A 12,679-nucleotide genomic window follows, 5' to 3' on the forward strand; every position below is an offset into this window, starting at 1 on the left:
AGGACTCCGTTTTCAAGATATAGCCACCGAAAGTTTGATTTTAGCGAAATATTTTAAGCTTTTCGATTTTTAAAAATAGTGACCAAGAGTGACAATTTGTAAATTTTTTTTTTAAGTTCAGAAAATTTGCTATAAAATTGTCCCAGAGACATTGAAGATTGGACCTCGGGTTGCTGAGATAGCTTTAAGAAAAAGAAACACGCAAATTAAAGTTTTCTAAATCTCACCAAAACATTCCACCATTTTCTAATTCTAATTCACAGCAACAAATGGTCCGATTTTCAATGTCGTGAAATTTTCCGATCTTTTCGAAAAAAATATTTTGAAAATTATGGAATCAAGACTAGCATTGTAAAAGGACCAAACATTGAATATTGCGCCCATTTAAAATGCTAGGCTTGATTTAAAAATTTTCGAGAAGAGAAGAAAATTTCACGAATGTTTCATGTGTTAACATTAAAAATTAGTTGCTAAGATATCGTCATTAGAAAATGGTGGGTTGTTTTGGTGAGATTTAGAAAACTTCAATTTTCGTGTTTCTTTTTCTTAAAGCGGCTCTATCTCAGCAAAACGAGATCCAATCTTCAATGTCTCTTAGACAATTTTATAGCAAATTTTCTGATCTCTAAAAAAAATATTTTTAGAAATGGTCATTATGGTCACTATTTTTAAAAATCGAAAAATTGCAAATATTTCGCTAACATCAAACTATCGGTGGCTATATCTTAAAAACGAAGACCTTTATCAAAAAATCTGTGAAGTACTTTACGATTTCAAATTCAATTTTGCATTAAAAAATAATTTCTAACTTGTTTTTGCATGAAACTCCGATTTTTTTTCCAAAAATCACTATTTTTCAAAATGTATAACTCGGCGGCAGATTTTGACCATGTTTCTCTATGGCTCAAAAGTTGCGGATTTTTGTCCCCTTAAACATATCAATAAATCTCGAAAATAAAAAATACGTATTTTGGGATATTGAGTTTTAGTGAAAAAAAGTTGATTAAAAAATCTGCAATTTTTTTCCGTGAACAATTTTTTTTCTCAATAGTCCTCAACAATACCTACAACTTTGCCAAAGACACCAATATGATCAGAAAATTCAATCAGAAGTTACAGCTGTTTGAATATTTACATACCATTTTTTGTATGGACAGCAGCCAAAATTGTATGGAGACTTGTATGGGTGAACCAATGACGCAAAATAGCTTCTTTGGTCATAGGGAAGGCCCCCACAAAGTTTGAGCCAAATCAAAAAGTACTAATAAAATCCGGTTTTTCCGGTTTTGGTAGAGAATTGCTCAAGAAATAACTGAGAAAGTCAATTGCAATTAATTTACCAAATCAAACGAAAACAAACCTATCATATAATTCTTTGATAAAAAGCAACTTTCCCTTTCTTTCACCCAACAAAGCAACAACCGCGAGCAAACTCCCAGAAACCTCAAATGCGGCATACAAATGCTTATTGTAGTATTGTTTAAAGTTGAAGGGTTGTGTGTGTGTGTGTCTTTTAATCAATATTTCCTGGTGGGATTGGGTGACGCTCGCAGGAAGCTTCAGCCAACAGTTTTATTCTTTCTAGTGTGATTGTGTGTGTGTAAATACAGTCGCGCTTTTGATTTTTAAGCCAGCTGCTGGCAGAGTTTTATTCGTTTCGCTTCGAGGTCAAGTTCAAACTTTGTAACATTTTTTGCTTGTTGGTTTTATTTTGTGATAAAGACTTGGTACAAAAATAGCTTAGCTTTCGATTTCTAAGTGGATTGTTGTGTCGGGGGTGTGTTGCTTTCAGCGCGCGCGCGCGCACTCGTCTCAGATTTGACTTCTCTCATTTAGTTAAGGGGAATTTAAGAGAAACAAAGAAAAGCTAAAGTTTTCGGTTTGCAATTGCGTTTGTTCGCGATTCGGCTCGAACTTATTTCCCCTTACGCCACAAAACGACTAATTCTTACAACGTCTCTCTACAGTTCGCTCATGCAATTCTCGTTCAGTTTTGTTTGCTTCTTCTCGCTCACACGCTAAAAGATTTCCACACACACGCGGCGCTCATGCAGTTGTGGCTTTTGCTTTCGTTTCGTAACTAATTAGACAGAGTTTTTAGTTTAAGTTTTTTTTTTCTTTTGCATTAATTAAACTTCTCACCACTTTTCCACAAATTGTAATATTGTGGACCTATTAGAAAAAGCTAGCTACAAACTAAACAGTTTTCTTCTTCTTTTATTGTTTTATTTTTCCTCAAAAAGAAAAACAAACAAATAGTCAAGAAAAACAGTTTGGAGGGAAACGCTAAACTAAGTGACACATTAGATCCTAACCCTAACACGTACTCAAAAAAAAAAAAAAAAACAAAAACCTTCTTTAAATCTTCGCCCTACTTCTCCTCCTCCTCCTCCTTGCTGCGATGGCTTTGGTGCCGACTGGCGCCCCGATTCCGATTGCGCCGGGGCCGCTGCCGGCCGTGTCCACGGTGTTATTGCATCTTCCGCCGGACGGTCGTCGTCGCGTTGTCACTGCTGCTGCCGTCGACGGCCTCGACGAATCCGCCGTTCGGCGAACTTCCGTTCATGTACGAGTTGGCCGCGCCCTTCGGGCCCCCGTTCGTGGCGTAGATGCCGTTGCCCGTTACCTTGCGCCGGTGGGCCTCCTCGCCGTCCTCCAGAATGGGCTGCAACGAGAGAGAGAGAGAGAGAAATACGATAATCATTAACAAGTTCGAGAAAGATCTTTTAACTGCGTGTTGTTGCGCAATTGCTGTTTAGCGTGCACTTGACCACGGCGCGACAACTCTGCGCAAATTGCATTTTATGGAAACGTCGGGTGCTTTGAGGTGATGACCACCTTCTTGGTTGATGCTTGCGATCAAGGCCGGCAAGCATACTCAGAATTGTGGAAAGTGGTTGCGAATTTGTTTACCTTTTTTAGCATGAGTTGCGGTTCTTTGAGGAATGGTTCTAGAAATTTCCTGGCCATGCCGTTCGGGCCATTGAGCTGAATTGAGATGGGCTGATTAAAGGTTATCTACCTCATTCTGTTTAATATTGCTTAACCGAATTACAAATTTGTCTCGACTAGATTATCCAGACTCCTCGTCAAACTTAATATTGACAGATTTTTCTGGGTCGCTAAATCTAAAATAACTAATGCAGCGATGGTTTCCTAGAAGACACTTAAGGGGTTACATACATGTAGAAAATCACAAAATTTTATATTACAGAGTATTTGATAAATCCACTCAAGAGATGATTATTAATCATTCCTGAAAGTTTTATGAAGATATTTCATGATTAAACTGAGTAAGAGACGATTTAAGTTCAAAGTTTTGACATGCGCAAAGCGGGCTGTCAAACTTTGTTGGCGTTTTTCTCTAAACCCCGAGTTGATTTGGTTGATTTACGGGTGCCACGATATCTCGAGATGGGATGGACCAAATTGGCTGAAATTTGAGGTGAAGACTCTCAAGATGTATACCGTGTGCATGTCGAAGCCCAATTTTGAAAATTAGCTTTTTAAAAAATTACAAAATTCAAAAACTAACGGTTTTTGCCTTCCTCACTTTACTGAGGAAAGGCTATAAAATCACTCGAAAAATGAACTTCTTAATTCGACCTCGTAGACCCACCTTCACGTATACATATCGACTCAGAATCATGTTCTGAGCAAATGTCTGTGTGGATGTGTGTAGGTGGGTGGACAAAAAAATTGTCACTCGATTATCTTCGGACTGGATGAACGGATTTTAACCGTATTAGACTCATTCGATCCGTCTTGGGGTCCCATAGGTCTCTATTTAAAATCAGCAAGTTTAGTTAGGTACTTCAAAAGTTATGCTAAAAAAACGATTTTGGCGTATGTCCGGAAGATTGTAAAAAGGGTGGTTTTTGCATCATGTTATACATTTCAGAAAGGTATTAAAAAGATCTTTCCAATGAGCCCAAAACATTGAAGATCTGACAACCCTATCCAAAGTTATTAGCACTTAAGTGTTATTTATACACTTTTGGAGGCCGGATCTCAGATATTTCAGTAAAAATTATGTCCGGGTCCATCATGCGACCCATCGTTAGTTAGATAATCGGAAGACCTTTCAAATGAGCCTAAAACATCAAAGATCTGACAACCCTATCAAAAGTTATTGGCACTTAAGTGTTATATATATACCTTCTGGAGGCCAGATCTGAGATATTGTGATAAAAATATTGTCTGAATCTTCCATGTGAACTTTCGTTGAATAGGTTTTTTTTTATCAGACCTTACCGATGAGCCAGAAAAATTGAAGGTCTGCGAACCCTATCAAAAAAATCAGTAATAAAATTGATTTGTTAAACATGTTAAGGGAATGTTGCTATTTTTACTGAATGTATTGACTTTATGAATGTGAGGAAGGCACCAACCACCTAAAGGTGGATAAGGTATCGTTTTTATATGAAAAACACAAACATATTTTTATCTTTTTTTTAAATAAACTTTTTGAAAATCGGGCTTCGTCATGCACACGGAGTCGGTTTAACGAGTCTTCACCAAAATTTGAGCCGATTTGGTCAAGACAATGTTGAGATATCGTGGCACCCGTTTTTTGAAACTTCTCACTTGAAATTGCTATATCTCGGCAACGATGCAACCAAATATCTTCAAATTTGTTTTGAAAGTTGGTGAAAATGTATAATTTAATGCCATGAAAAAAGAATTAAAAATAAGTTGATGTGTGTGCTCATACTAACCTCTGACTTTTTTGCCGATATACATGTATATAACCCCTTAAAGCAACAACAAAAAAATCGGCGATTCTGATACTTAGCACAAAGATTTTTTCGATTTTATAGGATTTAATATGTACTACATATCCATCACATTTCTTTGAATATGCCTTGGGAACTTACATATTCAAGACGACGGACTGAAATGTTTTGCCTTTCATACTAAAGAAAGGTATAAGTTCGATGCAGTGTGATTTTTTAACGATTTTTCCGATGAAATGAATATTGCTGAATTGTAATATTTACGAAGATGGAAATGACGTCCAGCCTCCAGCCATACGTCATTTCCATCTACCTAAATATGACGATTCAGCAAACACACAGACATTTGCTCAGCTGGTGATTCTGAGTCGATATGTACAAATGAAGGTAGGTCTAGGAGGTCTAATTAAAAAGTTCATTTTCCGAGTGATTTTATAGCCTTTCTTCAGTAAGGTGAGGAAGGCAAAAAGCAAAATGTTCTCCGTAAAATTTCCTATAAGCTGCATGTATTAGTTTTGGTTGCAAATTTTTTTGGTTGAAAAAAATCACTAAAAAATACAAATTTTTCTCCCTAAAACGCCCTGCCATGCCCAAACACAAACTTTAATGGACTATGTCCGTAAAGCGATTTGTTCAGGGGACATTAAATTATAACTTGAAGCCCAAGGCGACCAAATTTGAATGACTTTTGTATGCTTGTTACGTGCATTTCTGAAAAATATGCGAAAAAGGCATTGTTTTCATTCAAGCTCCGCGCGCGATTTGAGGATTTTTTTGTTTTATAAACCCTAAACTCCTAAACTCGCCTAAAAGTAGACTTCATTTTTTTCGTGATTTCGTTAGTTTATTTAACAGAGTACATTAGATTTCAATAGTAGCTTTCTAAGCTTTTCATCGTTTATATCGTTTTTTCAAAGTTTTCAATGCAATTGCAATTGAATTGGATGTATGGGCTTACAGATATAAGCTTGATTACTTTGCTCATAACTGAAAAGAGTATATTTTTCAGTTTGGGAAACCTGGATAGTAAATAGAGGATTTGCAGCAAAGCCAAAAGGCACATGTCGCCACCTATGAACAAAAAGCGTAAACCTATGATTTTTTTAAAAATGTATTTTTTCCTTCATAATCAACATTTTTATGAAACTTATGCTGGATTCGGATGAGAAAAGTTATTTCTAGCAATTTGGTGTATAACTCTCCAATATTTGTTTGATTTTTCTATGAGAAAACTGTAAATTTAGAAAAATATAGTAATTTGGACTATTTGGCAAGAAAGTCTGTCAAAAATCAATAAAAAATGTTGAATATACGTTAACACATCTGTTTTCAACTATATAACTGTTAATTTCATTGATATATACGAGGAAACTCTTTTTTTCGTGTTCCAAAACATGTTTTTAAAGAAAAAGGTCACAAATTTTTGCGCGCCCAAAAATTGATGTTCATTATTCTAAAGCAAAAAATTTTTCACGACAACATTGAAACTTCTTTCATATCTATAATTACAAAAATGCACGGAGTTTTTTTCGGATTTCGTTGAATATCTCAGGATTGAAATCGAATTTTGGGGATCTGTGAAGGTCAAAAGGTGATGCATTGTGAGCTGCACAAAATGGCGTGCTTAACTCAATTCCGCCCAAAATGCACGTACGACAAGTTAGCAAGACGGCGACGAGTGGTCATTCTCATCACAGAGTTGATTGACGGGGCTCAACAAGAACTGGAACTAAGTGAAACTAAAAAGCAAAATTTTGGATGTGAAGTAATTACTGGCCTAAAACGTGTTTTCTGCTCTAAAATCACAATTTAGACCAGTTTCGAGGACGCTGTATCTTTTCTTAGGAGCAAGTTAGCACTATGCTCTCTTAAGGGGTTATATACATGTAGAAAATAACAAAATTTCATATTAGAGAAAATTTTATTGAATCCACTATTGGCTAAAATTTGAGGTGAAGGCTCTCAAGACATATCCCGTGTGCATGACGAAGCCCGATTTCGAAATTCAGCTTTTTTTTTAAATACAAAAATCAAAAACTGAAGATTTTTACATAAAACACAATAATATTTTTATCTTTTATTTTAAATAAGTTTTTTTGAAAATCGGCCTTCGTCATGCACACAGGACCGGTTTAACGAGTCATCACCAAAATTTTGTGCCGATTTGGTCAAGGCAGTGTTAAGTTATCGTGGCACCCGTTTTTTGAAACTGCTAACTTCAAATAGCTATATCTCGGTAATGATACAACCAAATTTCTTCAAATTTGTTCTGATAACAGATAAAAATGTATACTTTAATGCTCTGAAAACAGATTTTAAATAAAATTAAGTGTGTGCTCACACCAACCTCAGATTTTTTTTGTCGATTTACATGTATGTAACCCCTTAAGGAAAGTTGTAGAGCACCTTCTACAGCAACGTGAATTTTATAGATATCAAAATTAAAAAAATTAAATGGGTTTCCCTATACAAATTCCAATGGAAAATGTAATCGCTTTGCGCAAATTGAGGACTAAACCAATCGTGCCCAGAGCCCAGAGACACAATAACACAATCAAAGCAGGTTATACTATTTTTAGATCCTGCAACAATACAAAAATGTGATCACCAAAACAGAAGCTTACACGAAACTATGACACCGGTTGTTAAAATAAATGAGTAGCACAACAAAAATGTCAAGTGCCACCTAATTACCACCAGCGCTATGATCCTAGTAAATTAGCTCAAATGTAAACAAAAACAATACTATCCTCAAAGAAAAACGTAACGAGCCCCCTGCATAAAACCGACAAAGTTCAACAAGTTGGTCATCAACACTTGCGAGAGAGAATTAAAAGAGACTATCAAACTTAAATTATCCTACTGCGGGGCAACTTTTATGATGTCCACCATGATTCGTCTGGGTGCTCCCGCGGATTAACATTAATCTCTAGGTAGATGCCACGAAAAAATGATGTTTCTAATGAGTAATTACGTTTGAAGAACGAATTGAGTTTTAGTTTGAGGTTTCTTGTTATGAATTCGATAGGTATACAGAATTTTAAACAAACTTTAAACTATGAAGATCATATTCTTTAAAAGAGACCGAAACAAACTAAGTTAGTTAATCTTAATCCTAACAGCAATTTCTGGTTTGGGAAGCCCTCCCATCGTGGAGCCCAAGTGGAGCCCAAAGTTCAAGTGCAAGGTCCACGTTTTTGTTTCTTGCTTCAAGTACGCATGTACTCCACTATTTTTTAAACCTTGCAGCTCATCCCCAGGTGAGTAGCAAAAATTTATAAATAATTATTTAAATCGAAACGTTTTTTTCCCCTCCCAACATTTTCTCTACTCGGTTGGGGGCTTTGTGCACTTGGATCGTCCTCAAAGTGTTTTGTTGTTTAACAATTTTTTTATGGTTCCTTATTGCTGGGCACCAAACTGCGAACTTTATTGGAGGATCCTCTTGCCAACAACAAAAAAACAGAAGGTGAACAAATAAATTACCCGCAACAATCCCCCCGCGCTCGTTCGTTCGTGTGTACGGATATAATTGAGCAAAGATTAGCAACGGAAGGTAACTTCAAGATTGAGGGGAACTGAGAGTAACAACAACGACAAAAAAAGTTGTTTATTGACCATAGCCGATAATGGTGCCCCCCGCGAGCTGAACGTTCATTACCGGAGGTTGCGTTTTTTTTTTGTACTCACTTGCTTGCGTACTTACGTTAGAACGACAGAACAAGAGCCCTTTTTTTCCTACCCCTTCCCCATTTGACGTCATAACACACTCTGGCGGGATCGGCAACAATTTGTATACATAAATTAGGCTTCATTATCCACGCTGTGAAGGGGATTTCGAGTATTTATTCTTGATTGCTTGATGGCTGCGGGATTGAGTTGATGACGACAAAACACACTTGAGTAGTTTTACACAGTTTTGGCCATCGACTATTCTTTGTAGGGGCAATATACCCTTTCCAATCAGACACCTATCTTCCCCATATAGAGAGTTTTGATTTTCGATTAAAGCTCCAAAAATTTGCAAAAACAGCTTATAAAAGAGTAATTTTACTATAAAATTCCGTTTAGAATGATTAAATATCTATGTTTAGAATGGAAACTTTGGTGTGGAAATATGTTTTTTTTTTGTGGTTCAAATAGTTGGAAAACATGGAAAATTACCAGAACAATCAAAAGTTCAACTTGAAAAAATGACTGCTTGGTAAACAAGTGCTAAGAATCGGTCAAAAGATCGCTGGAAGAAAAAAAGAACTCAGCTGAAAATAGAAAAATGGGTGTGTCCGGATGCATTCTCGACTGATTAGAATACACTTGGGAATTTATATTTTTAAAGTGCTTGTAAAAGGAATAGAATAACTTTTAGTAAATGTGAAAATAAACAGAAATGTTCACAAAAAGTTGCTCTACTCGTTGGTGTACTTGGTTTAAGAAAATTCAAGGAATACTCCAGATTATCCAGCATCATTCAAACACGACCGCTTATTAGGCTTAAAATGGGTATATTTCCCCTATTTTTTTATTTCGATAAAACTTTGTGGGGGGTGGGGGGCCTTCTCTATGACCAAAAAGTCATTTTGCGTCATTGGTTTGTCCAAAAAAAATTTCTGTACACATGTGACAGCTGAATAGATCTCTAGAATTTCGCACTTGTTTTAAACATTTTAAATTGTGTATTCCTTATGCCAAAGAAGACATTTTTTTCTGGCTTATCACACAAAAAGAGATTTACACGGTTCACGGATCATGAATCGCCCAAAAAAAAATCCCAGGTGGCCGTCAGGGACGAACTATTTATTTTACAGAATCATAATTTTGAACAGGTAAGGAATGTAAAACTATGTTTGAGAGGTATTTTTTTTAATACTCAACAGATATCCCATCCAAATTCAAAGAAAAAAGTTTTTCAAACAATATGCCATTCGAAAGCTTGTGCCCTAAATTTGAAGCATTTATTTCAAGAGATATCACAATTAGGATGTAACAAAAATGAGGGGTTTGTTCCGGTGGGCATACTGAGCACAAATCCAAAATATGAGCTTGATTGGACGTAACAGGAGCTGTAAAATTTTGGGGCACTTTGGTATTTGTATTTATTTGCAACCCGCCAATTTTTCGCGGCCGATTTTTCGAAAATTACCAAACTTTGAAGGTTTGTACTGAGCTTCAGGGTACTCCAAATTGATGCGCAATAGAGGCAGCGATCTGACAAGCATGCAGTTTTATTAAGTCCCCGCCAGGAGCGCTGTCAATATTGTTTACGTATGGTTTTTGAAAAGGTCGTATGAAATAAATACATATTTTTTCCAAATTATTTTTTTGTTGGATTTCTCACCTCGGTTTAAACCTTCTTTTAAATGTATATGCGAGATAATTACAAGTATTACATAATTTTTTTTCCACATTCAACATTTATTAGATTAACAGTCAAAACCCGAAGCCTGCAAAATGCGTTACAGTAAATTTTCGCAGGCTTGGGAAATATGCAAAATAGCACCAAACTTCAATGTTTTATAGTGTTTTGGAATCGTCAGAATGTCTACTTTAAGGAAAAAATATAAAAATTAGTGGATTTTTGGGCGGGGCTCGGGGAGGGGATGAACGAAAAATATCCGAGCAAAATGCGTTACAGTAAATTTGTAAAATTTATATCTTATGCAAAACATGACCAAAACTCAAAGTTTTATAGTGCTTTGGAAAGGTCTTCACATGAACTTTATGTTAAAAATATAAAAAGACTACGTTTTCCATAAAGTTTTACTAAAAAAGTTAAGTAAACATTTATTGTTCTATATACTAATATCAGTAAGGGAATAAAAACATGACTTTTTATTAGAAACATAATCATGCGACATATCTAACTTCTCCAAATTTCATGAATAGTCATTCTGCACCAAAATTGAACCGATTCAGCTGAACCGGTTCACCCAACCGGTTCAATAGTTGTACCGGTTGAACATTTCTGGCACAAAATGTATCATGCGACATGTCTAACTCTTTCAAATTGCCTGAAAAGTCATTCTGTAGCAAAATTGAACCGATTCAGCTGAACCGGTTCATCCAACCGGTTCGATAGTTGTACCGGTTGAACATTTCTGGCACAAAATGTATCATGCGACATGTCTAACTCTTTCAAATTGCCTGAAAAGTCATTCTGTAGAAAAATTGAACCGATTCAGCTGAACCGGTTCATCCAACCGGTTCGATAGTTGTACCGGTTGAACATTTCTGGCACAAAATGTATCATGAGACATGTCTAACTCTTTCAAATTGCCTGAAAAGTCATTCTGTAGCAAAATTGAACCGATTCAGCTGAACCGGTTCACCCAACCGGTTCGATAGTTGTACCGGTTGAACATTTCTGGCACAAAATGTAGCATGCGACATGTCTAACTCTTTCAAATTGCCTAAAAAGTCATTCTGTAGCAAAATTGAACCGATTCAGCTGAACCGGTTCATCCAACTGGTTCAATAGTTGTACCGGTTGAACATTTCTGGCACAAAATGTATCATGTGACATATCTAACTCTTTCAAATTGCCTGAAAAGTCATTCTGTAGCAAAATTGAACCGATTCAGCTGAACCGGTTCATCCAACCAGTTCAATAGTTGTACCGGTTGAATATTTCTGGCACAAAATGTAGCATGCGACATATCTAACTCTTTCAAATTGCCTGAAAAGTCATTTTGTAGCAAAATTGAACCGATTCAGCTGAACCGGTCCATCCAACCGGTTCGATAGTTGTACCTGTTGAACATTTCTGGCACAAAATGTAGCATGCGACATGTCTAACTCTTTCAAATTGCCTGAAAAGTCATTCTGTAACAAAATTGAACCGATTCAACTGAACCGGTTCACCCAACCGGTTCAATAGTTGTACTGGTTGAACATTTCTGGCACAAAATGTATTATGTGACTCTTTCAAATTGCCTGAAAAGTCATTCTGTAACAAAATTGAACCGATTCAGCTGAACCGATTCATCTAACCGGTTGAAAAGTTATGCTTCCTTAAATTCTTTAATTTTTTTAAATTATTAATATTCTCTAAATTCTTAAAGAATTTAAAGAGTTTAAAGAATTTAAAGAATTTAAAGAATTTAAAGAATTTAAAGTATTTAAAGAATTTAAAGAATTTAAAGAATTTAAAGAATTTAAAGAATTTAAAGAATTTAAAGAATTTAAAGAATTTAAAAATTTAAAGAATTTAAAGAATTTAAAGAATTTAAAGAATTTAAAGAATTTAAAGAATTTAAAGAATTTAAAGAATTTAAAGAATTTAAAGAATTTAAAGAATTTAAAGAATTTGAAGAATTTAAAGAATTTAAAGAATTTAAAGAATTTAAAGAATTTAAAGAATTTAAAGAATTTACAGAATTTAAAAATTTAAAGAATTTAAAGAATTTAAAGAATTTAAAGAATTTAAAGAATTTAAAGAATTTAAAGAATTTAAAGAATTTAAAGAATTTTAAGAACTTTTAAGAATTTTAAGAATTTTAAGAATTTTAAGAATTTTAAGAATTTTAAGAATTTTAAGAATTTTAAGAATTTTAAAAATTTTAAGAATTTTAAGAATTTAAGAATTTAAGAATTTTAAGAATTTTAAGAATTTTAAGAATTTTAAGAGTTTTAAGAATTTTAAGAATTTTAAGAATTTTAAGAATTTTAAGAATTTTAAGAATTTTAAGAATTTTAAGAATTTTAAGAATTTTAAGAATTTTAAGAATTTTAAGAATTTTAAGAATTTTAAAAATATTAAGAATTTTAAGAATTTTAAGAATTTTAAGAATTCTACGAATTTTAAGAATTTTAAGAATTTTAAGAATTTTAAGAATTTTAAGAATTTTAAGAATTTTAAGATTTTTAAGAATTTTAAGAATTTTAAGAATTTTAAGAATTTTAAGAATTTTAAGAATTTTAAGAATTTTAAGAATTTATAGAATTCA

The 12,679-nt window shown here is 34.4% G+C and overlaps 1 protein-coding gene across 6 annotated transcripts in view; it reads right to left on the minus strand.

Moving 5' to 3' along the window:
* Window positions 1–1,616: 1,616 nt before the first annotated feature.
* The window catches only part of LOC6053204 (elongation of very long chain fatty acids protein), a 106,624-nt gene continuing 95,561 nt past the window's right edge, over window positions 1,617–12,679 (minus strand). For all 6 annotated transcript variants that reach the window (XM_038254184.1, XM_038254176.1, XM_038254210.1 and 3 more), the window contains one exon: window positions 1,617–2,665. In XM_038254184.1, the coding sequence (XP_038110112.1) occupies window positions 2,471–2,665 (195 nt within the window). In that variant the 3' untranslated portion in view covers window positions 1,617–2,470. The remainder of the gene's footprint in view (window positions 2,666–12,679) is intronic.

The sequence above is a fragment of the Culex quinquefasciatus genome, chromosome 1 (genome assembly GCF_015732765.1).
Source record: "Culex quinquefasciatus strain JHB chromosome 1, VPISU_Cqui_1.0_pri_paternal, whole genome shotgun sequence".
NCBI lineage: Eukaryota > Metazoa > Arthropoda > Insecta > Diptera > Culicidae > Culex > Culex quinquefasciatus.